The following is a 26,351-nucleotide window of genomic DNA, read 5'->3' as shown; positions in this document are numbered from 1 at the left end:
TTTAGGTTTTGAAATGACAGAAATATTACTTGTTGAATTAGTTCTTGGTCCTGCAGAACCACATAATGAAACAACCACTCCTAAGAAGCGACTGATGGATTTTATTCTGGTAACTCAGCTAGCTGAGTCAAATAATTTAAAGACTTATTTTTTCCTAGCACAAGAATGACTGTACAATGCAGAATATTAGTGTTACGAAGCTATTTCAGCTGTACACATACTATTCTCGTGCAACTCAATACCTCCCCCTACATATGAACATAACTACACTGAGCAGCAACTGCTGCTCTCTATGGCAGCACTGAAACAAGACTTAAGACCAATGTTCTTTAAATATTTGCTTAATTATACTGCACAGAGAGGCAGTGTTCCCCCCCCGCCCCCCTTTGGTGATTTAAAATATAAGTGGTAGTTCCTCTGCATTTTGAGTTAATGAATGTTATGAACGGTTTATAAAGCTGAAGAACGGCTGCTCCCTCAGAGCCAACAAACAATCAATGCTAATACTGGCGTGAGATCACAGTCAATGTCTGGAGCCATTCCTTCACACAGGTAAAGATTCAGAAGCCACTTCACTACCATTTAATCGGGTTTCATTATGGTGTGAAGTTGTTTTTATTTTAATCTAGGGAGTACATAAAGGTGCATTTCCTCTGCATTGCCCTGAGTGGAGAACACATAAGAAAAGTCATGACTTTTCAATGTGAGATAATCTTTGTATCTTAAACTATGACATTTGCATTACATACTCTATTTATTTATATTACACACAACAGAAGTAGCAGACATCTCATTGAACCTGAAGCCAGCACTGACATGCAGCCTTCTCGTAGATGAAGGCCAATGCTTTCCAGAGCTAGAAGCTTTTGCTTCACTCCTGTGAGCTAGATAAGGTGACACTGAAACTTCCAAAAGGTTGCTGAGGACAGAGGAAGGAAATGTAGAAACTGCTGTGCTGGAAAATTGCACTGCAACAGAATAAATCATAGGAGAGCCACAGGAGTTGCATTTTTCTCCTTTCCATTTTTGCTAAGAGAATGTGACAGAGGTTGGCCCAGGAGACTGACTCCAGATTGCCACATAAACTGTAGGCACTAATATCTAAGACTTTTATCAACAAGCTTCCTGGCACCACGTACTATTCGCCCACCTAAAAAAAGAATACTTAATAGGTAAAAACAGCTTCCTCGCTTTATAGAGGTGAGAAGTTTGCATTTTGTTTCTCCTCTAAAGCTCAAATGCATTTGTTTTGACACAATCTTTGCAACAGCATTTGGAACTACCGCTCAATGCAGAATTATTTACATTGCTCTAAATCACTGGCTTACAATGCTTGTTTTCTTACTGATCTAGCTTCACTACAAAAGGAACATCACACAAAGAATTCTTCCCTGGAAAAAGAGAATTGAGAAATACAAAAGATGTTACCTTTGCAAAAATACAGCAGATACTAGATTATAATTAGGTTTCTGTTCCAAGTATTTCAATACATGCTGTTAACCTCAGACAACTGTGCATGAACCTTTTAATTAGCATGTTATCTTTGGTGCAATTAATATCTTGTACCTCATATGTTATCTTCAAATTAAAACTTTTACTGTGTGAGCCATATTAATTAATCAATGCAGCTCTAAGAGGGAACAGACATCATTCAAGAGAAAGTCAGTGTTTTTAGAATGTCACAGCCACTGACATTTTAGAGCAGTTATTTAGCTTCCTTCAAATAATAAATGTTACCTTCAGCTTACACTGTCCTTGCACAAAATAAATAAATAAATAAATAAATATTACAAACATGCTTTTTGCATCTAAAACAATTCTTCCTTGCCCTACACAAAAATATCAAAGTACATCAGTAAAGAAAAAAATAGTGAAAGAGCAAATGTATAGGTATTTTTTAAAATCCTTAATAATTCCCTCGATACACTCAAGAATATTCTTCTATGAGGGCCTGTAGCAAAGTTCACAAGCAGTAGCACCAGCTAAAGGTAAGAAGTGATCTGACTGCTTTACCCTGAAGATATCAGTACAGATGATGATCGTTTATAAGCCACTGTGCCAACTTGATTTGCTGTGATGGATGAATAAATTTGTTACCTAATAGCTTGTCACAACACTTGATATGAGAAGTTAAAAGAGAAAATAATTTCAAAAGATGTGTCCTTATTAAATACTTTAAAAAACACAAATATATACAATTGTACTATTACTCAGAATAATTAACAATAATAAAATATTAAGAGTAATAAATGTAATAAAAAAGAATAATTAAAATTAAAGAAGAATTAAATAATAAAAGAAGAATAAAAGAATTAATAAAAGTAAATACAAAACAGCATAATGCAGACACATTATGTAGTCTGCATCAACAAATAAAACTATCTACTTAATGATAAATTTTCCATGCTTAAACTAGGAACTGCTTTATGTCTGTTTATAAGCAAAGGACTCCTTAATCTATATTACACCAAAGAAAATTAGTCTATTTCCAAGAAAACACAGAAACAGAAATCAGTTGCAAAACACTGGATTTTCTTGAATTGCTTCAGAGAAAATGAGAAGTATGACCTAGAAATATTTAACAGATGAGATGAAGATTTTCTTTGAACTGCAGTACGTCATAATCTGAGTTTCATTCCAATTACTTGATTCTAAACAGCCCTAAATCCAAAAATGTAGGGTACTTGGGCGGATACCTACCTAGATAGCTTTGTTATCTACATGTAAATAATATCACACTGTAAGTAGACTTATTCTAGTGATTTTACTTTGCAATTCTTCTTTTCAGCAAAATTAGTCAGTTTTTATTAACCCAGTATACATTAAGATCTATGTATATATTTTTACATGTACCAAAAGAGATCCTGAAACCCCACAGAAACAGACATTCTGAGTTAAAACACCTGTGATCCTAAAGAAAAGAATTAGCTCCTGCTTTGAACATCTCTTTCTACTACAGTCATGAATGGGAACAAAATCATCAGTAGTGTCACAGCATGACTCATTAATATAAACTGTAATTATACAGGAGAGTAGTCAAACATGCTGATACACATTATATATTCATATCTACTTCATATCTAAAAATACATATTATGAGCTGTCATAATATGCACATATGGATAGAAACGTCTGCAGTAGTGCCTTAGACAGGTCTCCCAGAGCCCTCCACAGACAGCAATGAATTAAGGTTGAGCATTACCAAGAGGTCCCTATATATTATCATCTCTATTTTCATAGAAAAAAAATCAGCAAGAGACAGGCACAATAAACGACTTGCCCAAGGTCATACAGAAGTGTAATAACCAAAATGGGATTGGAACCCAAACACCCTGACTTTTATTTTAACAAATACAAAGTGTTTCTTCTGTTAGAATAAAGGACAGAAACAGAACATCTATTATTTTAAGAATATCTATTATTTTAAGAGAATACTCTTGCTAACTTGAAATAATCAGGTTATATTAGTTTATTTCAAAAAAAAATCTAGAACTATTTTAGAACTGTAGGATGAAAGAAGGTTGAGGCTACTAATAAAGTCAATCCACCACCAAAGTGATAAAGAGTGATATGGATTTGAATCACATTCAGAGCAATGTGAATCAGTGCATTTTTTTTTAATTAAGGATATAATTGCCTAAGCATTAGCACCAAAATAAATATCTTCTACACTGCTTAGCAAGAAGTAGACAGCTTTCATGAGATATTCATGATAAAATGCAGACATATTCTGATACTAATTTTAAGTTAACTACAATCATAATCTAAACACATTTTCTTTTTAAAAATAAACAAAGATCATTTTCTTAATATAAGAAGCCCTGAGAAATACATTTCCTGCTGAAATTACTTGTTCCTTTCATAAGACAAGGAGAAGTGCATATCATATAGTCCTCCTTGTTCTGCTTACAGTCTCCAGCAAAGCCAGAGCCCGAAGGTCACATCAGTGCTGAATCATACACAGGCTCAAACATACCACGTAGTCTACATGGATACTACTAATTTTGAAAGATTCTTAACCCTTAAAAATGGTAATAATGGCTTATTACATATTACTGCAGAAGCAAAATTACAGACTTTCAACTACTACTTCTCAAAGAAATCTGTTCTACATTGACATTGTCAGTAGGGAAGACTCAGATGGAAAAACAAGGCAGTGAAATCCACACAACTGAAAAAAAAAAAAAAAATACTATGGTGTCTTTTGGCTTTCCAAAGAAAATGTGAAATATCCAAACCATTAAAGACCCCAAACCACCTCAATGTTTCTGATAAGTTCCATGAGGGCATAGGACAACCTCAAGACTTACAAACTTGAACACTTGCCTTTAAGTCCTCCTGTCTTAACAAATAACTCTGAATCTTTTTATCAGGAGCAGTGAAGAAAGGGATAAGATACATACTGTTTGTCCTTATTCTGTGTTCAGTGACAAAATTACCATTTTTACATGTCTCAAGCTTTGAAAGCCCAAAGAATTTTATCACAAAATACAGAAGCTTCATCCAAACCACAACTATTCCAGAAGGTATGGCTTTTACTGACTCAACCATCATTTTTTCAATTCTTATCCTAGTGAAATTACTACATACAATCAACTAAAAGGTTAAAGGCCACTGCTGAACCACCACAGACCACTGCTGAAACTTGGATGAATAATGGATGTTATACAGTCTATTTGTAATTTTAGAAAAATTCTCTGGTTAATCTGCATGCATTACTTGGGTTGTCCTTTCCAAGGATAGGATGATTCTGATTAATTTACAAAACTTTAAAGCAAACATTTTTCATTTAATAAATTCATCTATTTTTATTAAACCTTTGGTATAAATGTAAATAAGTCCTTATGTAGATGAAAAGCACTAAACAATTAATTTAATGTTACTGAGCAAATGCCTTTTTTTTTTATTGAAGACTGAATGAATATTGGCTTTGTTAGTAAAGGACATTGAATATTTAGGGTTTTAAAAGGATGTGGTTCATTTCTTTATACGGCAACAAATCTTCAGACAGTACTTCTGTCTAGCTGTAGAAAACTACAATTGATATCTTTTCCATATATACTTAACCTCCTACAGATTTATTTGATTCTCAATAATTACTATTCTCTGGTAAGAGGCATATGTTATTACAGCACACTGCACTCCCACAAGCTGTCCACTCAGTGTATTTTAATAAATCTCTGCCAAAGCTGTATAAATTTGATCCTGTTTAAATTTAATAAGGATCAGAATATATCAAAGCACAAATTCCCATGGGAGAAATAGATATTTTGCATAGTTATTGAGTGCCCTATTCATAAATACAATGTCTAAGACCTAGACCATCAACCTTGAATTAAAAAGAAAAAGAGATTAATGTGTGCAAAGCCAGCTACTTCTTAAATAACAAGTGAAATTAGTGTTTAATAAAACATTTTTCCCTATACTACTGTTGGAGATAGCAGCACTGCTATGGTTTCAATTCTGATTGGGAACATTGGTCTGGCATTCTGATATCTAACTACTGAATGTTACAAGTATACAAATACCTTTTCAGGTACCTTTTGTAATTGTTTAAAAATGAACCCACTCGAGGGCACATATCGCTAAACATGCCACCAACAGTTTCTCTAGGGTTACCCCTGATCCTTTGTAGTCAATGGGGCCACTGCCATTGTGCAACCAGAACTCACTTCAGACCACAGTTAGCATGAACATAGACTTGGCATCCATCTTCTTACTTCTGATGGCAGGGAAAGGAAGAAATTCTTCAATGCTCTATTAATTCTAGATAAATTCTGGTGAGCCTCCATAACACCCTACGAAATTGTATGTTCTACTAAGTAGATCATTTTCATGCTTACTGTGGCAAAATACCAGGAGACATGACTACACAAAAAGATGGTGATCTTGCCACGTTATACAGAATTTGGAGGACCACTAGGAATATGACATGTCTTCTAAATGCATATATACATTATACAATTATTTCTTCAGATTCCAATGTGTTTTTGTTGTTGTTGTTGTTTGCTTTAAAGAGACACTCTGCATGAGAAAAAAAACAAACACACATTTCGAATGATGCACACAGAGACCATACTTGACAGCTGATACTTACAGAAGTGATTCATTAGTCTTCATTAAGAAGTCTGCATTCCTTATCTTTGGTTTCTGCTAGTAATTGTGTATAGAACTGTGCATACAACCTACCACTTTCAAAGTAGCTCCATTTTCTCCCATTTTTTTGATACTTAAATAATGATAGGTGTGGGGAAAAAAATCAGACTATATTTATCTTGAATTAAAATTCACATTTTCACAGTAAGAGCATATAAGTCAAAAGACAAGTCATTTTACATGAAGCAGAGATCTTTCCCAAGGGAAAAAAAATATGTGCTAAATCAATTTACCATTGTTTTACAAGTCAGCCACTGAGGATGAAATCACAGACTGCTGAAATTAATGTGAGTTTTGCCATTGACTTCAATGGGCCAAAGATGTCATTCTCAGTATTTTACTATACACGGAGGCCTGATGTCAGAATTACTACAGCTTTACGAAGTACAATACAATGTAATTCAATTCATCACAGGGAAGCCGATCATGCCATCACTCAGTTGTGGCTCCCACCCACATCTATAAGACACTTGCTTTATTTTCCCATCATCATCACATAGGTGTTTGACCTGAGAAAAACCTCAGGCATGTTCATCACCAATGTTCCTTTATCCATTATCAATATTATATTGTTACAGTTACAGTGCAGGAATAGAAAGGAAGTTAAAAATCCAAATTATATCAATGGAAGCATATGCAAACCACAGTCAACATGCCAGAATACTGCCAGCAAAATCACAGTATTTAAAACACAATTACTTGAATTAAGGTCACACTATACCATGGCATAAGTACTCACCCTAGGTGGACACATGGCTAGCTCTTTTATGTGCCACCTGTACTACAGGGTTACAATCTGTCTTCATTTTTGTGAATTTTAGGAAATATTGAACATTGAGTGTTGGTTCCATTCATTTAAGAGATTCAGTGCTTAAGCACAAAGACCACTGAGGTAAGAGTGACTTAATTTCCTTGCTTTTATGGGTTTGTGTCTCTCAACTTTAATGTTATTTCAACAGTGCTTTGTGTTTATTATGGAAATATTCTGCTATATTTCCCTTTTCTCAGTTCATGAAATTTTCAATATAACAAGAAAAAAAAAACAGTTCACATTCCTATTTTGAAAACCATATTGCCATTTTTATTCAGCCTGTATTTTAATATAGCATCAATATTTAACTACTTCATTAAATGAAGTGTGACTTTTATAGTGAAAATGTCAGTCTTTGCAGTTCATTAAATTCATTTAAAGCATAGCTGCTTGATTTTTTTTTCCTGAAGGAATAAAGGATTATTAACTGAAGGCATAAACTTAGCATTAGCATGTACTTTTTTTCTTCAAATTAACATTCAAGATTTGTAACAGTCTTTACAAATTTAAGGGATTGTTTGTATCCTTTTGCATTATCTTTATTTTTATAATAGATGTCATTTTTACAGCATATACAACTGTTTATCACAGTTGGATATGACCAGTAGGATGTCACAGAGGATATTAACATGTCATGTGCTATTATGAATCTGTAGAATTCTGCAAGTAGTATTAAAAATACATTATTTTGAACTGTGGCATCTGGAAAAATAAACCGTATATGATGTAAAATGTAATAACTCTTGGAATCCAATGGGGTTTATGAGCACTGTTTTCTGTTTCATAAAACATTCTTTGATGAGTATCCTTTTTCAAGGAGGGTTTCTATTAACTAATACAAAAGAACACAAGGAAAGCTCCGTTTCCAGAAAGGTAGTGCCATGTTTCTGCCAGATGTAAGAAAACCTGATACATATAGGACTTCTGTAACTGAAGTCTATTATATCTGGAAATGCTCATTATTTCTGATTAAATGGATGTGACTATAAAATACTTTAGTACGAATTAAGAAGCTGATTTGAAACATACTAAGAAATAAAAGTGGTAGTAGTTTCTTTCCAACCTACTGCTCCTTTAAATGTTTGAAGTAGATTTCCACGACTTTGGTTTTGGAAGACAAATGACAATTTCTTTTCAGTTTTACTGTTTGGGTTCCCCCTCGCCCAAATAAAGCAACGTGGTTACACTCTTGCAATAAGGGACCTGAATCACTACCACCTCCTATTTACAGGCTGCACTAAATGGTCAACGCTTAGTTTATTACCACAGAGAGGGTGACGAGAGGCTGGGGAGGAGCGGGCCACAGACATTTTTCATTTTCAAGTGTTTCACTTTCATAACTGTAACATCTAGTTCTCTGAAAAATCGGATAAATTCCTAGTGTTGTAAACACAGAATCCAAAATACCCTAACATATGCAGTCATTTGTGGTACCACACCTCAGTAGCATTAGGTACCACAAAGATTTAATTTGGAATTAGGATGTGAAAAGGTATCAATTTATTCAGTCACTAATTTGAAAGGTCACCATACTCCCCATTCCTCTCACCCAAGGGCACTTAAGCCTCTATGCGACCAGAAACTGGCACCAAATTAGAGAAGAAGAATGCAGTAATTAGTGCTCATGTAAGTTCAAAGCTCCATTCAGAACACTTTCTTCCACAAATGTTGTGCACAACAAACAGTTTTATTTTCTAGAACTACTTTGCATCTCCAAATTTTTGCTAAACCACTGTGATTTATTCTTCTGTGTGTAAAAAGTAACAGAGTTTCCAGAAAATTTTGTTGCTTGAACTGCCTTGCTCTGGATGAAATTTTCTAAAGAGTACTATGAGAATAGAAATTGCATTACCACATGACTACAATTCTGAAAAAGAAGGAAGAAACTCTAAAACTTAATTACAGAAGCAACAGTCACATACAAACAGTTAACAGGTACCAGGGACATGCATTCCATATTGGAGTTTGACAGATACAGGCTTTACACATTGTCATTTTCTACACTGTTACATCTGCCAGCTCAAACTGATGGGCTCCAACTAGCAATCCCTTAAACCAAGATGATGTGGAGCTAAACAAAAATCATTGCTTTTAGGATGTCACAAGTTAAGACACAACTACAAAGGCAGTGCTATCCAGCTGGCTGTATTAAATCCATATGCTTTAGACAGGTCATAATTATGGACTCACTCGCACCAATACATGCACAACCTGCAGAATGGGATTCCCATCCTCATTCTTTAACTTGGAAACCAACTCTTTTACCAACAGCGTTTGGATAGCTATCCAGAATGAGAAAACCAAGCACTGGTTTCACACTGCATGGACCTTCCAATTGAAGGCTGAAACACTGCCACTCTTCCAGATCTGTGTTTTCCTGCTACAGATCTGTTTTTTCCTAGTACAGGGAGGAGCAAGTTAATCTCAGCTACCTATTCACTTTGTGCAATCTTTGAGTCGTTCAGGTTGGAAAGGAAATAGGGAGATCTCCAATCCAACCTCTGCTCAGAGCACAGGCAGCATTGAATTCAGTCCCACTCCCTGAGCTTCTCCTCGCAGAACAAGTGCTCCAGACACTGCCCATGTTGCTGGCCCTCCACGAACTTGCTCTGGACAGTTTATTCAGCCAACTAGCCACTAGCACCTGCCTGCGCTCCTCAACAGGTCTGCTCCCCAGCCAGTCAGACCCCAGCCCGTATCAAACCAATATACCATGGAAGGGTTTTGATACATAAGGCTAAGGATAAATGTGCAAGCCTATGAGGGGTAATACCACCATTGAAAGACATTTCCTTGGGCATTTAATGTACTTGCGAAGCAGAGGACATAATTTTGGAGTACAAGCACCCTACATAATCAACAAAGAGAAGGGAAGCACTGACACAGGACCTTAGTGTTCTACGACCCTCAAGAGCTCTCACAGATCTCACAGGCCTTTTTTGTTTTGGTTTTGGTTTTTGTTTGTTTTTTTAAGGTCTGCCTTACAAGAAAAAGAAAGAAATTATTTTTTCCTCCATAGAAAATACTTAATTCCCAATTTGACATGCGAGAGTAAGCAAATAAAATCATACTGTTATTATTAAGCAACAAAAGTAGGAAGAACCATTACTTTGGGTAATTGAGGCTTTGAAGAAAACTTTTACACCAGCTATAGCCACCTGCTTCTAAGCTTAACTCCAACAACGAACGAACAACACAATTCACACAAGTGACAAACCTGGAACCCTATTTTTACAAAGTATACTTACTGACACTTTAATTGCACAAAATTATGTACCTGTCCCAAGACATATTAAGGAATAACAGCAATAAAACTTGAAAATAAGACTTTTACACCCAAACTGACTTATAACAGCAGATCATCAAAGTACATTTCAGAGTTCAGTAACTCCCAGGAAATCATGCTGCAGCTGCAAATAATCAGCACCCTGAAAAACTAGGCTACTGGAAGACCAGCCAATCCTTAAAAACTCTGAACTAGTGGATATGTGCTGCTGCTTAAATTGTTCTGGACTTCTTAAATTTCTCTCCAGAATTCTGGAGTCTGAGACCCAAAACCAGCTAAAAACAAATGTTTGTGTACAAAAAAAAAAAAAAATAGCTACCGAATGCAGTGCTACAGATAAGGTGTCAAGAGAACTATGATTTACCAGGCCTTTTACCTGTGTTGTAGACTATTGTACCAGACATTCAATCCACCTTTTTTCTAAACAATAACTAAACTAATCCCACCCCTGGTGAATTGTCAAGATACTTTTTGTAAACACTGAAGTTCAGCTCAACTTTACCTTTATTTAGTGCATCTTTTCAAAGAAAGTTACTGGAAGAAGTTCATTTTATATACTCCAACCAGGTGACCCTCTCAGGAAGTCATCAGATAATCTCAGTTTAAAATGAACAAATATGCCACCTACATTCTTCTATCATATAATGGGCCAGGAATGGAAATATGCCAAAAAAAAAAAAAAATCCTAAGAGTGATTAGAAGGACATATTAATAATCACAGAGGACAGAAGAAATTTTCCTATATGGGTAAGAAATTATGTTGTTATTTTTGTACACTGTACTAAAAACAGATGCAAATGAACATTATAGGATAAAGCATATTTCATGGGAATGCTGCACTATGAAAAACTTCAGATTTGCTTGCAGAAAAATGATACAAAGGCTCTTCTTGAACTGAATTCCTTTTCAATTAACATACTTATTTAGTGAAATCAAACTAAGATAGAAGGACCCTTGCAATTTGCAACTCCAGCCAAAAACATGCATTTCATCACTACGGTTGCAAGCACAAATACTGTATAAAATGATATAAAGAGTCATATAAAATGCATCAATTTCCTACCTAAATAGGATTATAAACTGGACTTTTCTAGGAAAGATCAAAAGAATGGAATTATGCTGCTCCTATGTACCTTTGATATTAACCACTGATCTATAATTTACCTCTAATCCTTTATTTACTCTATAGATATGATGAAAGTGGAATTACAGTAAAAACATCTGGTACTGTCAACAGTTTTGCTTCATTTTAAAAATGTAGAGGCTATGTTCTGCAATGGCAGAAACTACTGACTACATTAGGGAATCTGAGCCTTTGCCACACAAACCAGCCAGGTCAGGTTATGAGGAATTCAGTGTCCCAACTTGTGGGGTGGAAAGGAAGGAGCAGAGCTTCGAAGAACCCCTTGGTTGTACTAGCTGCTCTTGCAAGGCTGGAATATTTACAATGGTGATAGCAGATGGCACTTTTTATGCAGACAAGAAGCCATACCTTGGCTTCATTCACAGTCTAGAGGAAAACCACAGATACCAACTATGATCAGTCTCAGTTTTTATGCCCTCTAGAGAAGAGAAACAGACTTGTTCGTGAACACAATTGGATGCTAAGACAGGCTGCAAAATTTTGCCGGCATTCTGCATACCTATCTGAAGGGCTGCTTAGCCCCATTGTCCAAACGACAATGAAGTTCTCACTCAGACCCCTAAGACCAGATTATTTTTCAGAACCTTGGAAGTGCAGCAGTTACCAGAGCATGGAGGTAAGGAAGGAGATGATTATCTGACACATGCTTTGCAAACACTCACACTGAGACAAATCATCCAATAACTTGATATCACGTTTGTACAGTCTGTCAAACTTTTAGATGCGAGTTTTCCATCACCTCTTCCAGATGCATAAAGGCCTTTTCCTCCCCTACACAGCATCCCTACCACCACCAAGGAAAAGCAGGCATTCCTCATGCAAGCAAGGAAAAAGCATTCCTCATGGAATAAACAAGTGGTTCCCCCATGCTCACAGATACTGGATAATTCCCCAGCCTAAATCTCAGAAATAACACTTTTCCACTGCCAAATTAGACTTCAGACAAGTATTATTTAGCTGTCATGCATTACTCCAAAATCTTTGCTGACTTTAACTATCACATCTATGGCTGCTTTGTCCAACTCAGAGGCACACTTCAGATCAGAGTGCATAACAAAACTTCTATATCATATGGTCAAGAACATAAGCAGGGAATCTAAAAGAACCATGTTGAACAAGGTTGAAAGTACAGACAACCTCAGGGTCCCTCTTTCTTTCAGCCAACCACACCACATAACATTTAGCATTAACTCAGAGCCTTAGAAGTACCTGCCATTCCTTTATCTATCCCCACTCGGATGGGAAGGCTGCTTCACCATCATACTCCAGAAGTGAAAGGTCTTTTTCCCCCTCATTCCCAGCCTAAGCTCACAGCTGGCATTTTTACAGGCATGCCTGTAATAACACTGTCTTCCCTCTCACTTTGCAATGTTACCAGTATTACTGTTAAAGCATTGATACTTTGGGTCTCTTATGTCTTCTTTTCTTAAGGAAAATCGATTCTCCAACTGTAAGGTATTTATTTAAAAAATAAATAAATAAATCTTTGCTGCCAGACCTGCAATTTTATGTGTCAGTTCTTTCACACTTCAGAGATGAAGATTATCTACACCTTCCCAACTTGAGGCAGCTGAATGTAGCTTCATTTTCAGTCGGTATCTAAGCTGGAGGAAAACATCATGATGATTCATTTGTTTAGTAAAAATGCAGACAAAACCAACTGGAGACCATTTTTATGCTTTCTAGTGAGGCAGATGCTTCTTCTGGTAAAGACGAGAGGCTGGATAAAGCTGGTGCTTTTTAGCAGCCAGAGGAACACTTACCAATGCTACAGCCCATCCACACATAACATATTATTAGAATTGCTTCTTTTGTTTTGTCAGCAGGTACAAAGAATTGACTTTATCCTTTTAGGAAATGAATGGTTCAGTGCCCAAGAAACTACCACTTCAAAACACATCCGCTAAGCTGAATTTTCTCCAGCAAGTTTATGAAGCTCAACTGAGAAGCAGAAACATCTCTCTTCTTCAAAGAGGGTATGTGCAAGAGCAGGACTGCACCCGCTTCTTTGAATCTATAGAAGGTTTTGGAAAGTAGGATGAGAAAGAAAATGTTGAGTATGTTTCAAATCAGTTCTTATATGAAGTTCAGTTTGCTTGTTTTTCTCATTGATTTTTATTTATTTATTTATTTAAGATAAACATAAATCATCTTCACAGGGAAAATTTCAGCAGCTGGGATCAATAAAGCAACTGCCCTCTTTCTAGCATTCATACTGAGATTCATCATCTAAAATCTTGTTATTTCTTCTTTCTACATTCAAAGATCCCAGGCAACTGGAGCATCAGAAAAAGGCTGCAGATAGGAGATAGATCCTTCACTTGGATACCATAAGGCAGTGGAAGGGGAAAGTAAGAGCAGAATCTCACTTTTTTAACCAAATGAGGACCAAAGATCAGTTCTCCAAAGCTTTTAGGAAATCTTTAAATGAAAGAGCATGCATTTCTTCCCTCTTCCCTGCCTAAATTAACAAACAGTTACTTCCTCTGGCACCAGAGAATGCAATGACTGCTTCCTACCATAGCAGTGTGGAATGAAGATTCATCTAAATAAGAATAAATTGAAAAGATGTAGTTAAAATGAAGTAGGATGGACAATTTTTCACTGTTAAAATTCTGTGCCAGGGCTATGCTGTGCATTGCTCGTACTCACTGCAGCTGCAAAGAATCAACCTGAGTTCATGATTCTGAAGGACCAGGACTGATTTTCCTCCATTGAAATTCTTCTGTCTTTTTTACTTTCACATTTATTTTAAAAGAAAAAGGTTGCACCTGGGGGGCAGAGAGCAAGGTGTATGTTTGGTATCAGTTCCTTCCCATGCAGAGTATAAATGAAACTCAAAAGCCCTATAAATACTTGATATAGTCTAAAATTTTATAGAAAGCCATTATGTTCTTATGATTTCTAGACTTTATCCTTTCCTATGCATTTTAATTACTCTATTGATGTCATGAGATGTTAATGGAGTTTAATATCATTTTTGAGTCACAGAAACAGAGTGAGGCATAACAACATAATGTTCACCTGCAGTTAGTCATAATATGAATCAAGCTCTTTATCACCACTGTCTCTCACTTACTTCTTGTGATAGGATAACCTTAAAAAATTTTGTTTATAAGTAATTTTGCATAAGCATGCAGTCAAACAACATGGTACACGATGCAGAGACGGCGATAGCAGAATTCAGTTAATTAGTGAAAGCAGAAGCAATGACAAGGAGACCCATGACCTCAACAGTAGACGCATGGCACGTATCCTGATGTATACATCCTGGACAGTAACAAAAAGCCTCTTCCCACCTTTTTTCTAGCAGTGGAAGATTGTTACAACTGATTCAGACCAATACTTGTTGTCTATGTTTTAAAAATGTGTGGCTGTACAAGAGTCACATTTTCGATTCAATGTTTATTAGTTACATGTATGACAAGTAACAGCTGCCAAATTTTCTTTACAAAAACCAATACAAAGCTCACAAAACCTCTTTACTACATTATCAAGTAAAGAATCAGGATTATTTTCTGGTATGTAAACTCTCCACCAGACTATTAACAAAAGGGCAAATTCTCAGACCTTCCCTGAAAAAGCTGCTATTTACTAGAGATGAGAATACAGGAAGATAGGCAGCACACTTGCGTGATATGTTATCGCCAGTAATATATTTGTGCTGATAGAATTCAAAGCCAAGCCTCGCCACCCTTTCTCAAACATTTTCTAACAGAGAAGACAAAAAAAAGGCTGCTATCCTACCACAAGTTGTTTGCTGACTAAATTTAGAAAAAATAATTTGCTACTTAAAGTGGGTAAACTATGGCTGCAGATTGAGACAAAATATGCACAGGATCTTACAATACAAGTTAATAGCTTTTTTTTTTTTGGTGTTTTTTTTTTTTGTTGTTGTTGTTTTGTTTTTGCCTTTTTTTTAAGCAGAATTACAGGTAAAAAGAGCAGTATTCATCACTAAACTGTACACTGGGCATAACACAAATCTGTATATGCAAAATTCTGAAGCACTATTGTTTTGTCTACTCAAGCATGCATTTAATGAACAGAACTGATGTTTTCCTTTCATTGAGCTGTGTTTAGCCCTAGATTACACTGCCTACCTTTCACTGCATGTCAGCTGTTGTGGGTGGCTCCAATGACTTGAGCCAGCCAGTCCAAGCCAAAGCAGGCAGCAGAGCCAAGGGGGCACAAGAAAGCAGCCCCAGGAATGTGCTGACTGAGCAAGCTCCAGGGATGCTCTCACAGAAAAGGCACCCACAAAGCTGATCCCACAAAGGCCAAATCTCTGAAGCAAGTCGTCATCTCATGACATGACTAGTGGGAGAGAATGGGGTACTATCACACTTCATGGAAGCCACTGATGCACACATTTGACTCAAACATTTTTAAAAGACCAAAGTATGAAAACCATCCAAAACTGAGCACAGAGAAAGTATGTCCATATGGCTTGTCAAATCCTTGAAACAACAATTACCTATTTTCAACAAGCCATACTATACCTGTGCACATTACAGCAGCAGCATCCAAGACCTCAGCACAAAGCATCTGATCAATACGTTTATTTAAAATATATATATATACATCTTGCACTTGTAAATTATTTGGCAGAACAGAATAAAATGAAGCAACTTGTATCGATTTATCATGTGAAATACAGTTACTGGACACTTCGAAAATTGCAAACGCGAAGTCGTGCACACAAACACATCGTTTGGTTCAATGATTACTTTTAGTACAAATGTTTTCACTTGTGCATCTAAATAAACTTCTCATGTTTGCACCTCATAATATGCTTAGCTTTATGGTACATTCAGTGTACAGCCTTGAAACCAACCTTATTTTTACCTATAGCTCCCCTGTGGAAAAAGTGCAGAAAAATCATTGTAAAATTCTATTTATTTTGCCTCATGTTTAGAGCTGCCCTCCTCCACCACCACCACCACCACCACCCTTTTTTTTTTTTTTTTTTTTTTTTTTTAACTGTAAGGTTAGTGTATTTCTAACCATATCAAGAAAAACAATAGAAGAAAAAGAGCCCCATTGGGTTGTGGTAAGAAACCACAGCTATCAAAGTTTTTCACTTGAACAAATCAACAGTATGATATCCCCGTATTTACATGGCCACCTAATATAATCATTTCATCCACACATTTACTAAGAACCCACAAAAGTAACTGTAGTAACCTACTAAAGCAAACAGAATGACTATTTTCTTATGCCTAATCAAATTTTTATTTATTTAATAAAACAAATTGCTAAAAAAAAATACAGAGGATTGCTAACCCTTGATCAGTTTGATAAAAGTACAGCTTAAAAAAAATGCACTTCTGTGAATAACAATAATACCGAAATACAGTCCCCAAAACCATTCAAAATTCATCTATTTGTATAAGCCTAAAGACTATGAAGAGTAGTATAAAAAGCAGAACTGGAGATAAATATGATCTGCTCTGAAAATAAGCTACTCCACTATGCAGCAATTGATTTTTGCATGGTTTTAACACAATTTTTCATATCAAAATTAGACAGCTAATCAATACGGAGGTGTTTAAATATGTCCTGAACCTACAAACCCTTACATAATTCACTGACTAAATATAAGAGTTGCCCCATTGAGACAGAAAGGATGCTTCACACAGCTCAGGTTGTTTCCATGCATGGGTTCCTTGCAATAACAAAACAAAACAAACCTCAAGAAGCCAATAATAATTTACATATCTAACAAATTATTTCATTCTTTAATCCCTATCTGATTTCTCCAGTATTTCCTGCTTACAGAATTGTAGTGTAAATTATGTTGTTTTCAATGCTAAATGCAAAAAAGTTTCTCTTTCTGTTCAGAAAATGAAATGGGGAGATGTCACCTTGGCATCAGTTCTCAGAAGGCAATATCACAATGAAGATGTGGAAAAGATTTTTTCAGATTGAAAACTGCACCTTACTTTTATTGCTATAAATTTTGTGGAACTCAAGTCTACCGAATCACAGTAATAACTCCAACAAAGTTCAGTGCTGAAGGACTCTTGAAAAATTAGAAGGTAATCATTCCAAAATCTGGGGGTTGATCTTTTACATACAGATGAAGGCAACTTACTTCACGTGACCCAAATCATCTAAATGTAGTCTTCATCTTCCAGAAATCCTACCCTATTGGTAATTTTACATACTTGCAAGCTCTTATTAGGTTGTCCAGTTGATCTGAACTCATTACAATGCTAAATCTACAGAAAATTCAAATGCAAGTGTCTCTCTGAAAGCAATATTCCGCTTTAACTAATGATTTATTTCATCATCACCAATTGCATACTTCATAAAACCAAACAGGAAAGTGAGGAGATAGCTGTGCTTCTGCAGCTTTCACTCATCTCCAGTTTCTTTGCCTGTAATAAACAATGTCATGCCAAAAAAAAAATAAAAAAAAAAAAATCTGAAGACAATCAGATCCCTTGCTTCAGAGGTTGCCAGTCCTAATCCTGGCCTTTCATCCAAACACCCTCTTCATTTTTGCCTTCGCTATGTCACAACTCACTCCTCTGCTTAAGATTTAGTCTTAGCTCTCACAAGCCTGTGGCCAGGAGCGATAATATATGGTCACAGTGACCCAGACAGTAAGAATTATTACAACTTTACAATAGCAAAAATAAAGTGTTGAATTGCTAACAGTTTCCCCCATTAAATGCCAAGGGTTGGCCTGATCTAATGTCCATATAAGTAAATGAAAGATGTCCACATTGATTCGATCTCCAATGAGCATAAACAAAACCGAGAAACAAGTGACAGAAAGAAAGAAAGAATAATTTCTATCCAAGATTTTTATTTTTTAAATCAAGCTTAGAAGACATTAAGACATACTCTCAAGTGTCTGTTTTTCAGAATGACTTGCTTTAAAAATCTTGTTTTGTTTTGATAGCATATCCTCAAGTATAGATGACAATTTGGAGGTTTCTTCATCTTTCTAAAGATTTTTTTTTTCTTTTCCCTCTTGATATTTATACAGGGATTTTCAACAGAACACAGGCTGCTGGGCAAACTGGCCATGGAGGAGGAAATGGAGAACATCGATGTCAATAGCTGGCACATGAACTACACAAACAAACAACAAACTGAAAGAACTGTTTGTTTAAAACATTTCTCATTTTCAATAACAAACCAATATTTGCTACTTTCAGTAGAGCACCTTTTCAAACAGAACCGAGGCTGCAGCCATGGTCAGTCGTATCTACAGTACTCTGCTCAGAAAACTCAGCTATTTTTAATGTGATGAAAACAGTCCATATTTTCAGCCTGCTTGCCCATTAGCATGACACATCTGAAAAAGTTCATGAAAACAGCTATTCAGATACCCAAGGTGCATATTTCAGAAGCCACTCAGAAATGACAGCTTCCCCTTTTGTTTCTGCCAGTTCAGCAGTCCTGTAAACACTTATGGTTTTCAATATATTGTTTCAGGTACAAACAGAGAATGCACTCGAAACAGAATTTAGATCGGTTTGACAGGTGCTAACACGCAGTGGAGAAGATATGAAATAGTAATCTTGTTACTAAAATAAATAATGAAAAACGTGGCTGCAAGCATGATCTCATCAAAGTCTTCATCTTAACACAGCACAGTGGCAAAGACCAGAAGGCTCTTGTGTGACATTGTTATCTAAAGTCCTGATTAGATTTTCACCTCAGAGTTCTCAATTTTGGTAGCAATCATCGCAAAGATACTATGGTGACTGGCACTCTATAAATACATCATACAGACAGGTAACAGTATAGAAGACGGCTATCAGATAAGAGTTTGAAGCATTTGAGAATTCAACCCTGCCATTAGGTCTGTATAACAGTACTCAATTTTATGGCAGGAGAAATGTGATTACAGATAAAAAGGTAGGATTAGTGCTGTACAAATTCTTTTCCTCTTAAATTAGATTATCATCACTCAATAGCATTAGTTAGGTATTTTGGGAGTGTCGGAATTCGACAAATACATAGGCATGTATTAACCGTAAATTTAATAAAAGCCTGCAGCACAACCCAAAGGTCACAATTTGATGGGCCTCGCTTTGCTAGACACTGTACGAAACTGTGACAAATGAGTCACAGAGAACTTGGATTCTATGTGAGCTACTCTCACTTCAAGTATCTGCCAAAGAATGTAAGCTGTTATTTCCCCTGTTTCTATTTTAGATTTTATTACAAATTCATGATAATTCATTATAGGCTCAGGCTAGATGTGGTACCTCATACAATGCACGGTGCTGGGTGCAGGCAGAGCTGTGGGAATGAGGCTGTGCTCATCTCAGAGGATTTGCTGAGTATTTTATTGCTCTAGAGCCAGAGGTGTGAGCAGCTGCCCCTGTCCCTGACATGCATGCTTCAGAATTGCTGTTGCTAAAAGTTATCATTATTTTAAGAATACCCACACTTATTTCCACACCTACCAAAAGTACAAATGCTTAGATTACCTCTAAGCATTAAGCTCAAACTCTTCCAACAGATTGCTATTGCTGTATATTAGTACAAGTATCTCCCTAATACAATTATAATCCATCGTAAAGAAAGCAGCTAATTTATTTTTTTTAATCACCAGGATGAAATGGCTTCCCCTAAGTAAACTTCATACACATCCAATTTCTCCTCATGTCTTGATAACAAAAAGGTGCAATCAGGACCATATCTGCAGTATTAGAACAACGGACAAGTTGCACTGCACAATCCAATTTGTTTTTCCATTATACGATCTCATTCTAGACAATGTGGGTTCTTGCACGATCGCTGCCCTTGGCATACATGGGTTTCCTTTCAAAGCAAGCTCTTCAGGAGAGCTACGTCACAAAACCTGTGGGATGACTGCCTCTGTAAAACAGCATAACGCAAGCAGTGATGATGATACAAAGGGTAATTTGTGTTCTTGCAGATATAGTCATCGCATCATTACACTTCCTCTTGCAAGCACAGGGAATCACATATCCAACATTTTTAGTGCTGGAATGGACAGCCAAATATTTGGAGAGCTTTTTCCTCTGCCAGCAGTAGTTGCTTGTATAGTCCTGAGGTTCTGAGATACGAGAGGCAGGGGAGGGCAGTTCTGAGAAAGAAACAGGTCAGCACACTTGTCACGTGTGCCAGAAGATCAATGGGAAATAGCGAAGGTAAAATGGCATTTACTAAGCTGATACTCAAAACAACAGCAAGTTCCCAATCCCTTGGTTACACTGCCTCCAGCAAGAACCCTAACTGCGAGGGCCAGCCTTGCCAGGGTCAGACTGGAGGTACATGCATCAGCTTCCAGCTCACAGCCTGGTTTCATCAGAAGAAAAACCACCCCGTCTGCACCACAGCAGAGCCCAGATGTGAAGCAGCATATATGCAGAGCAGATGATGAGTGAGTGCGCAGTTTTCTGTCTTAACAGCATACATGCACCCATTGTCTCTCACCATCTGCTATATGAAAGAAAAACCTATGCATATATAGCCACTCTAAATTTGCGAGAAGAGTAATTCTCAATCCTTTGCATAACTCTAATCCATTTTTCCTACTAACACACACTAATAGGAATGGCTTATAGCCCAGTTTAGCATACTACTAAACTACTGCTATCTATGCTTTACCTCTGGAAGAACAAGATAACCTTCCGGAGCTTCCTTTGTAAAATGCAAAATATTTCAGCCAAAAACTTCAAGCTCTGACATTCACATATGTATGCTGGTGCCTAAATTAAGGTATGGATGTTTGAAATTTGTATCCTTCAAGGACAATCTGTGCAGAAGAGATAAACATTATAAAATGTAGACAGCTAAATAATGAAGTAAAGATTCTGGAATTTAATATAATGATAACTCAAGCACTGAGCTGTATGTGTTTAGGGTTTGGAGATTTCTTTTTCCTTTTGCAAATTGCATTATGAAAATGATGGTTACTCTAACAAAAAAGAAATGTATTTGCTATGATGAATAGAAGTTCCCAAATATTTTTAGTACAAGACAAGTAATTTACTCAATAAGTGAAAAAGTTTGTTTAGGAAAAAAAAAAAACAACAACAACACACCACTACTAAACTATAGCAAATGTCCAAAATTACTTTCCATCAGCAGAACCATAGAAGGGCTCAAAACAGAAGCAGGATGTTTTACAACAGCTGTTCTCTTTCAACTTTTGTAATTTTTATAGCTACTTCTTGATGGTGGCTTTTTTTGTTGTTTGTTTTGTATACAGAGCAGCAGGCAATTCTAGAAACAGGCAGACCGTGATCTCGCTCATGCAACTCTGAAACAGAGGTGGATCGCTGCTATCCCAAACCACCACCAGCCAGACACACGCGGGGTCAAGTTCTGTACTCTCACACCAGCTCTGAAAACTTATCAAGTATGGCCCTGATCCAGCAAAGCACTTAAGCACATGCTTTACTTTAAACATGTAAGTAATCCTATTAGAGCAAATGAGATTCAGCATAAACCACTGGGCTGAGTCTCAGAATACCTTGGTTGCAGCCCTGATTATGTCAGTGACCGACTGCGTAACCTTGGACAAATCGCTGTCTTTCTATTTCCTCTTTCGCACTTTCTGCATGTTTACGGCATTGCACACTATCTAGACAAAAATAATCCCAATCTGGAATCTTCTAGAAAATACTGTGCTGCAAATAATGTCAGGGATACTTCCTTCTGGCCCCTTTTCAACTGCTTACCACATGCTTGGAAGTAACGTTCCCCCCCAAAATCACAATGACATCCCCTACCCTTAGGTGTACTTATCCAGTACTGACAAGAGACCTCAAAATCATAACTTTGAGTTTAAGAACATGCGTTGGGGAGGGACCCCGGCTGCAGGATACCTGCACAAGGGCTCGGACAGGTCCCCACGTCCTGTGGTCACTGGGCCTGTTCCCATCCCAGCACTGTCGGAGGCCAGGCCTGGCCGGGGTGCCCAGGTGGGACTGCACCCTGCTGGGGGGCTGCAGCCCCTAAGGCACAAATGGGGCAGTCCTAGGAAAACCAGAAGGCAGCTGGAAGGCAGAATTGATCCATAGGGTGCAGGGCGGTGATATCAAAAGGCCTCACATTCAGTATTTTTAGACAATTGAATATAGCATGCAGTTTTCCAGAGGTAGACCACGTGCCATCAACTCTACGCCTTGATGATCCCAAGAACGTTTTCAGATAAACAATTGTGGTTTTGCATATGTACACAAACAGGCAACACATTTACTCGTGCCATCATGCTTCCTGCTGCCCAGCACTCGTCACAGGTGATGTCACTGTCACAAGAAGAATATGGATTCGGAGTGTAACGATGAGGCGGGCATGGATGAGCGGGCAGGATACTCAAATGAGTTTCAGAAAGACTTGAGGTGAAATACTGTCCCCAGTGAAATCAATAACAGTTCTCCCATTTACTTCAGTGGAGTAAATATTTCAGCTCTTTTTTCTGTGCCTTCTGGTCGTCTCAGTGCCGACCAGAGTAATCATTTATTTTTTCTTAGGAACATAGGAAAAGGAGAGAATGGATGGAAAGTGAGGGAGGGAAGAAAGCAGGGAGAGGGGGAAGATTATTTCAAAATAAATGTATTCTTCTTTTTGTGGATAAAAAAAAAAAACAAAAAAAAAAACAAGCCTAACAATAATTGCTACAGTTACAGATTATAAGCAATACAGAAGAAGAGGTTAGATCAATGTAGCTGAGAATCTTTCTAGGAACTCACTTGCAGATTCCCCTTCTGTCCTTGAAACACCTGTACACCACACTCTGGTTTCCTGACTGAGCACAGCAACAGCAAGACAGCTTCGCCTGTGGCAGCCTGCTCAGGATCAGGCCTTCCACATGCAAAGACATCTATTATAAGCCACATGCATTATGAGCTGTACTCTGTTAATTAAAATATTTTCTGCCACACACTGGAAGCCTGGCCTACAAGATACTTGCCAAAATTATGTTCAGGAGCACAGAAACTGAATTGCATTTTTGAATAGGTCAAAAGTTAGTTACTTCTGACTTCTGAATGTGCGCTCTGTTCTCATTGTATGAGGAAGGGAAATACAGTCAAAAGGTTATATCTAACTCTATGCATTTGCTGCAAGTTAGTGGTCAAAATAAACTTCTGGTTTTGCAACCATTCACATTTTGGATGTAAAAAAAGAAAATCAGAAAGAACCTGTACAGCAAACTGTAACGGCTCCTGAAATAAATACATACCATGCATAACAATAAAGTTACCGAATAAGTGAAATTTACAGTAAGCATGCTGTTTGTCAGTAAGTGTTGTAAGTTTCCTAAATTAGTTGGCATATCAGACAACAGTGAATATTTACTGCGTGTTTTAGAGCTCTTGAATGCTTAGCAGCATTCAAAGTTAAGGTTGACATTTCATCTTTAATTCATGCTCCCGTGTCTTTCTATATTAACTACTAACAAAGCAGCATGCTAATAGCCTCCGCACAGAGCATGCGCAGGGCTCGGCTGTGCACACTCCACGGGAGCACGGCTCTGCATCTCTGCTGAGAGTAGATCTGTGCATTTTGGAAAGGGAGGCAGGCTCTAAGTCACTACTGACAAACTTGAACGTTGCAGCAGCTGAGACCAAGATGATCATAAAGATGATTGCAAATAACAACAGAGAAGGACACTCGTGACTTCTACTTGAAAACAATTTATCTGGGAGAAAGTTTTGTTCAGCTACTAAACCTCTTTACTTGAACCCACGTTATTTCTCTCTCTGAACATGATCTTTGCGTTTCAGCAAACTTTATCTAGGTATTTGGAAAGGATTCTTAAAAACAAACAAAACAAAACAAAACTGATTTTAACATAAGCTTAGACTTTGTGCAGCACCCTTCTGTTCCCCAGCATCTCATACAGTGCCTCACAAAAGGCCCCAGAGGTTGGACAAACATAGCACCAGGAAAAACACAGTGTGAAAGGGATCTTTATGTGCATGTGTGAGGGCCCAGTGCTAATAGCTCAATGTGCTATTGACACATCACAGTGCAAACAGCTAAGGCTTTTTCAAAATAGCATGAGTCACAGTGTCATTCTTAACTTCGCCTTTCCCAGATTTGGGTAATTTGTGGAACAAATCATCTCCATATTATTAAAACATATTTTCTGTAAATGAAGGTAGCCACCGGGGAATGCCTAGCGCCTGACTGTAACGTTTGCTCCATAAACTACACGCGCCGCAGAGAAGGTGTGAATAAACACAAGTGGGACTGCAACTTCTTCGACAGCCCTGGCGGAATTAAAGCGCTCGTTACCCTTGGGTGCTAGCAGCCGGTGCCCCTCCAGACATCCCACCCTCCGCTCCGCTGGGGTTAGGGGCTGGCCGGGGCAGAGATGGAGCTACCGGAGGTGCGGAGCGGGGGCAGCCGCCCCCTTCGATCCCTGCCGGGGTCGCCCAAGCTCCGCCGGGGCTCTGCCGGACCCGGACGGCAGCCCGGGACAAGCCATGCAATGCCCGGCCCGGGAAGCCCCTGCCCGTGTGCCCCGGGCTGCGGCACCCCAAAGTTGCCGGCGGGCCGGGGCCGGGCTCCGCAGCCCAGCGGGGCGCCCGGGAGGGTCCCTGCCGCCCCCCGAGCCCTCCCCACCGCCGGGAGCCCCCAGAGCATCCCCGGCCCGGCGGGACACAGGCAATTAACGACCGCGGGCATAATCACCTTGTTGTAGCTGTAGTAACCCAAGCACTGGGCAAAGTCCAGGTTGGAGGGGTCTCCGGGAAGCGAGCTGCCCGCCGCAGCCGGGTAAAATCTTACATCCATGCCGGTGCTTTGGTCCCAGAAGTGCACTTGGAGAGAGCGCCGGGGGCTTTGATAGATCCACCTTCAGGTGCCTTCGCCGGCAGCGGGCACGGACGGGGGGCGGCAGGGGGCTGCGAGGGGGAGAGGCGGCGGCAAAGTGCAGGTAAACGGGGAGGAGGAGGAGGAGGAGGAAGAAGAGGAGAGGAGCGGGGAGCAGGGGTGGCGGGCGCGGAGCCCAGGTGGGTGCCCGTCCGCCGGGGCGGCCGGGAGGAGGGCTGCTGCTTTGGGAGAGCCCGGTGCCAAGCCACAGGCTTTGCCTCCGCATTCAGGAGCAGCTGCCGTACACAAAGGAGCCACGCGCCCAGCACCGACCGACGGCCGGCCGGACAGACACACAGCCAGCCAGCCACACGGACCTCCCCAGCGGCTCCAACCGGAGGGGAACGGGGAGGGGCGGGGGGAGAACAGAGGGAACGCGATGCGGGCTGGGGAAAGGAGGGGGAGAAAGAGGGGCAGCGCCCCCGGAGTTGGATGCAGCGGGGGCTGCGCGGGTGCGAAGTGCCGGAGGAGCCGGCTGGGCGCTGGCAGCGCTCCCCGGGAGGAGCGGCCGGGCCCCGCGCCCCTCCCCGCCCCGCCGCCGCCGCCCCTCCCGCCGCCCGCCCGCTGCCGCCCCCCGCGGCCGGTGCCGGAGCCCCGAGCCCCGGAGCCGCTGCCCATGGCCGTCCTGGCTGGGCGGTGAGGCGGAGATGTGCCCCGCTGCCGGCTCCCTGCCCTCCTTCGGGCTCTCCGTAAGGCGCCTTATCGATCGGTCCCGCTGCCCGGCGGGGCGGGGGGCGCGGAGGAGAGCTTTGTAGCGGGCTGCGGGCACCGTCCCGAAGGCCCCAAGTCGGTGGGTGCCCGTGCAAAACATGCACCGAGGAGCCACGTTTGTTTAGCCGCCGGGCTGCCCAGTCCCGGCATCTTGCGGCAGAACTTTAGAGAGAACCGCTAAGGCAGGAGGAAAGGCTGGTTGGCCTCGCACCCGTGCCCCGCAAACAAGGGGCGAGGGAGAAAAAGGATGGAAGCGCCCTTGAGTCAAGGCTTCAAAAGTTCTGTGCTGGGGAGAGACCTGTCCTTTGGGCCCAGGGCTGTGTCCCAACCTCCTTGACTGTCTCTGGTTTACTCCAAAACACCAACGACAACAGAACTATACCAGGTTTAGCTGAATAACACCAGCAAGACCTCCGAAGGCT

At 39.3% G+C, this 26,351-nt stretch overlaps 1 protein-coding gene across 4 annotated transcripts in view; it reads right to left on the bottom strand.

Moving 5' to 3' along the window:
* TOX3 (TOX high mobility group box family member 3) overlaps positions 1-25,677 on the bottom strand; it is an 80,033-nt gene extending 54,356 nt beyond the window's left edge. For 3 of the 4 annotated variants that reach the window (XM_084533418.1, XM_084533419.1, XM_084533420.1), the window contains exon 1: positions 25,039-25,677. In XM_084533418.1, coding sequence (XP_084389544.1) covers positions 25,039-25,140 — 102 coding nt within the window. In that variant the 5' untranslated portion in view covers positions 25,141-25,677. Of the gene's footprint in view, positions 1-12,606; positions 12,687-25,038 lie in introns of those variants that run through there. The other variant, XM_084533421.1, reaches the window with a different exon arrangement.
* Positions 25,678-26,351: the final 674 nt, after the last annotated feature.

Source organism: Aythya ferina (assembly GCF_964211825.1).
Source record: "Aythya ferina genome assembly, chromosome: 12".
Taxonomy (NCBI): Eukaryota; Metazoa; Chordata; class Aves; order Anseriformes; family Anatidae; genus Aythya; species Aythya ferina.
This window is presented reverse-complemented; position numbering and strand designations above follow the sequence as displayed.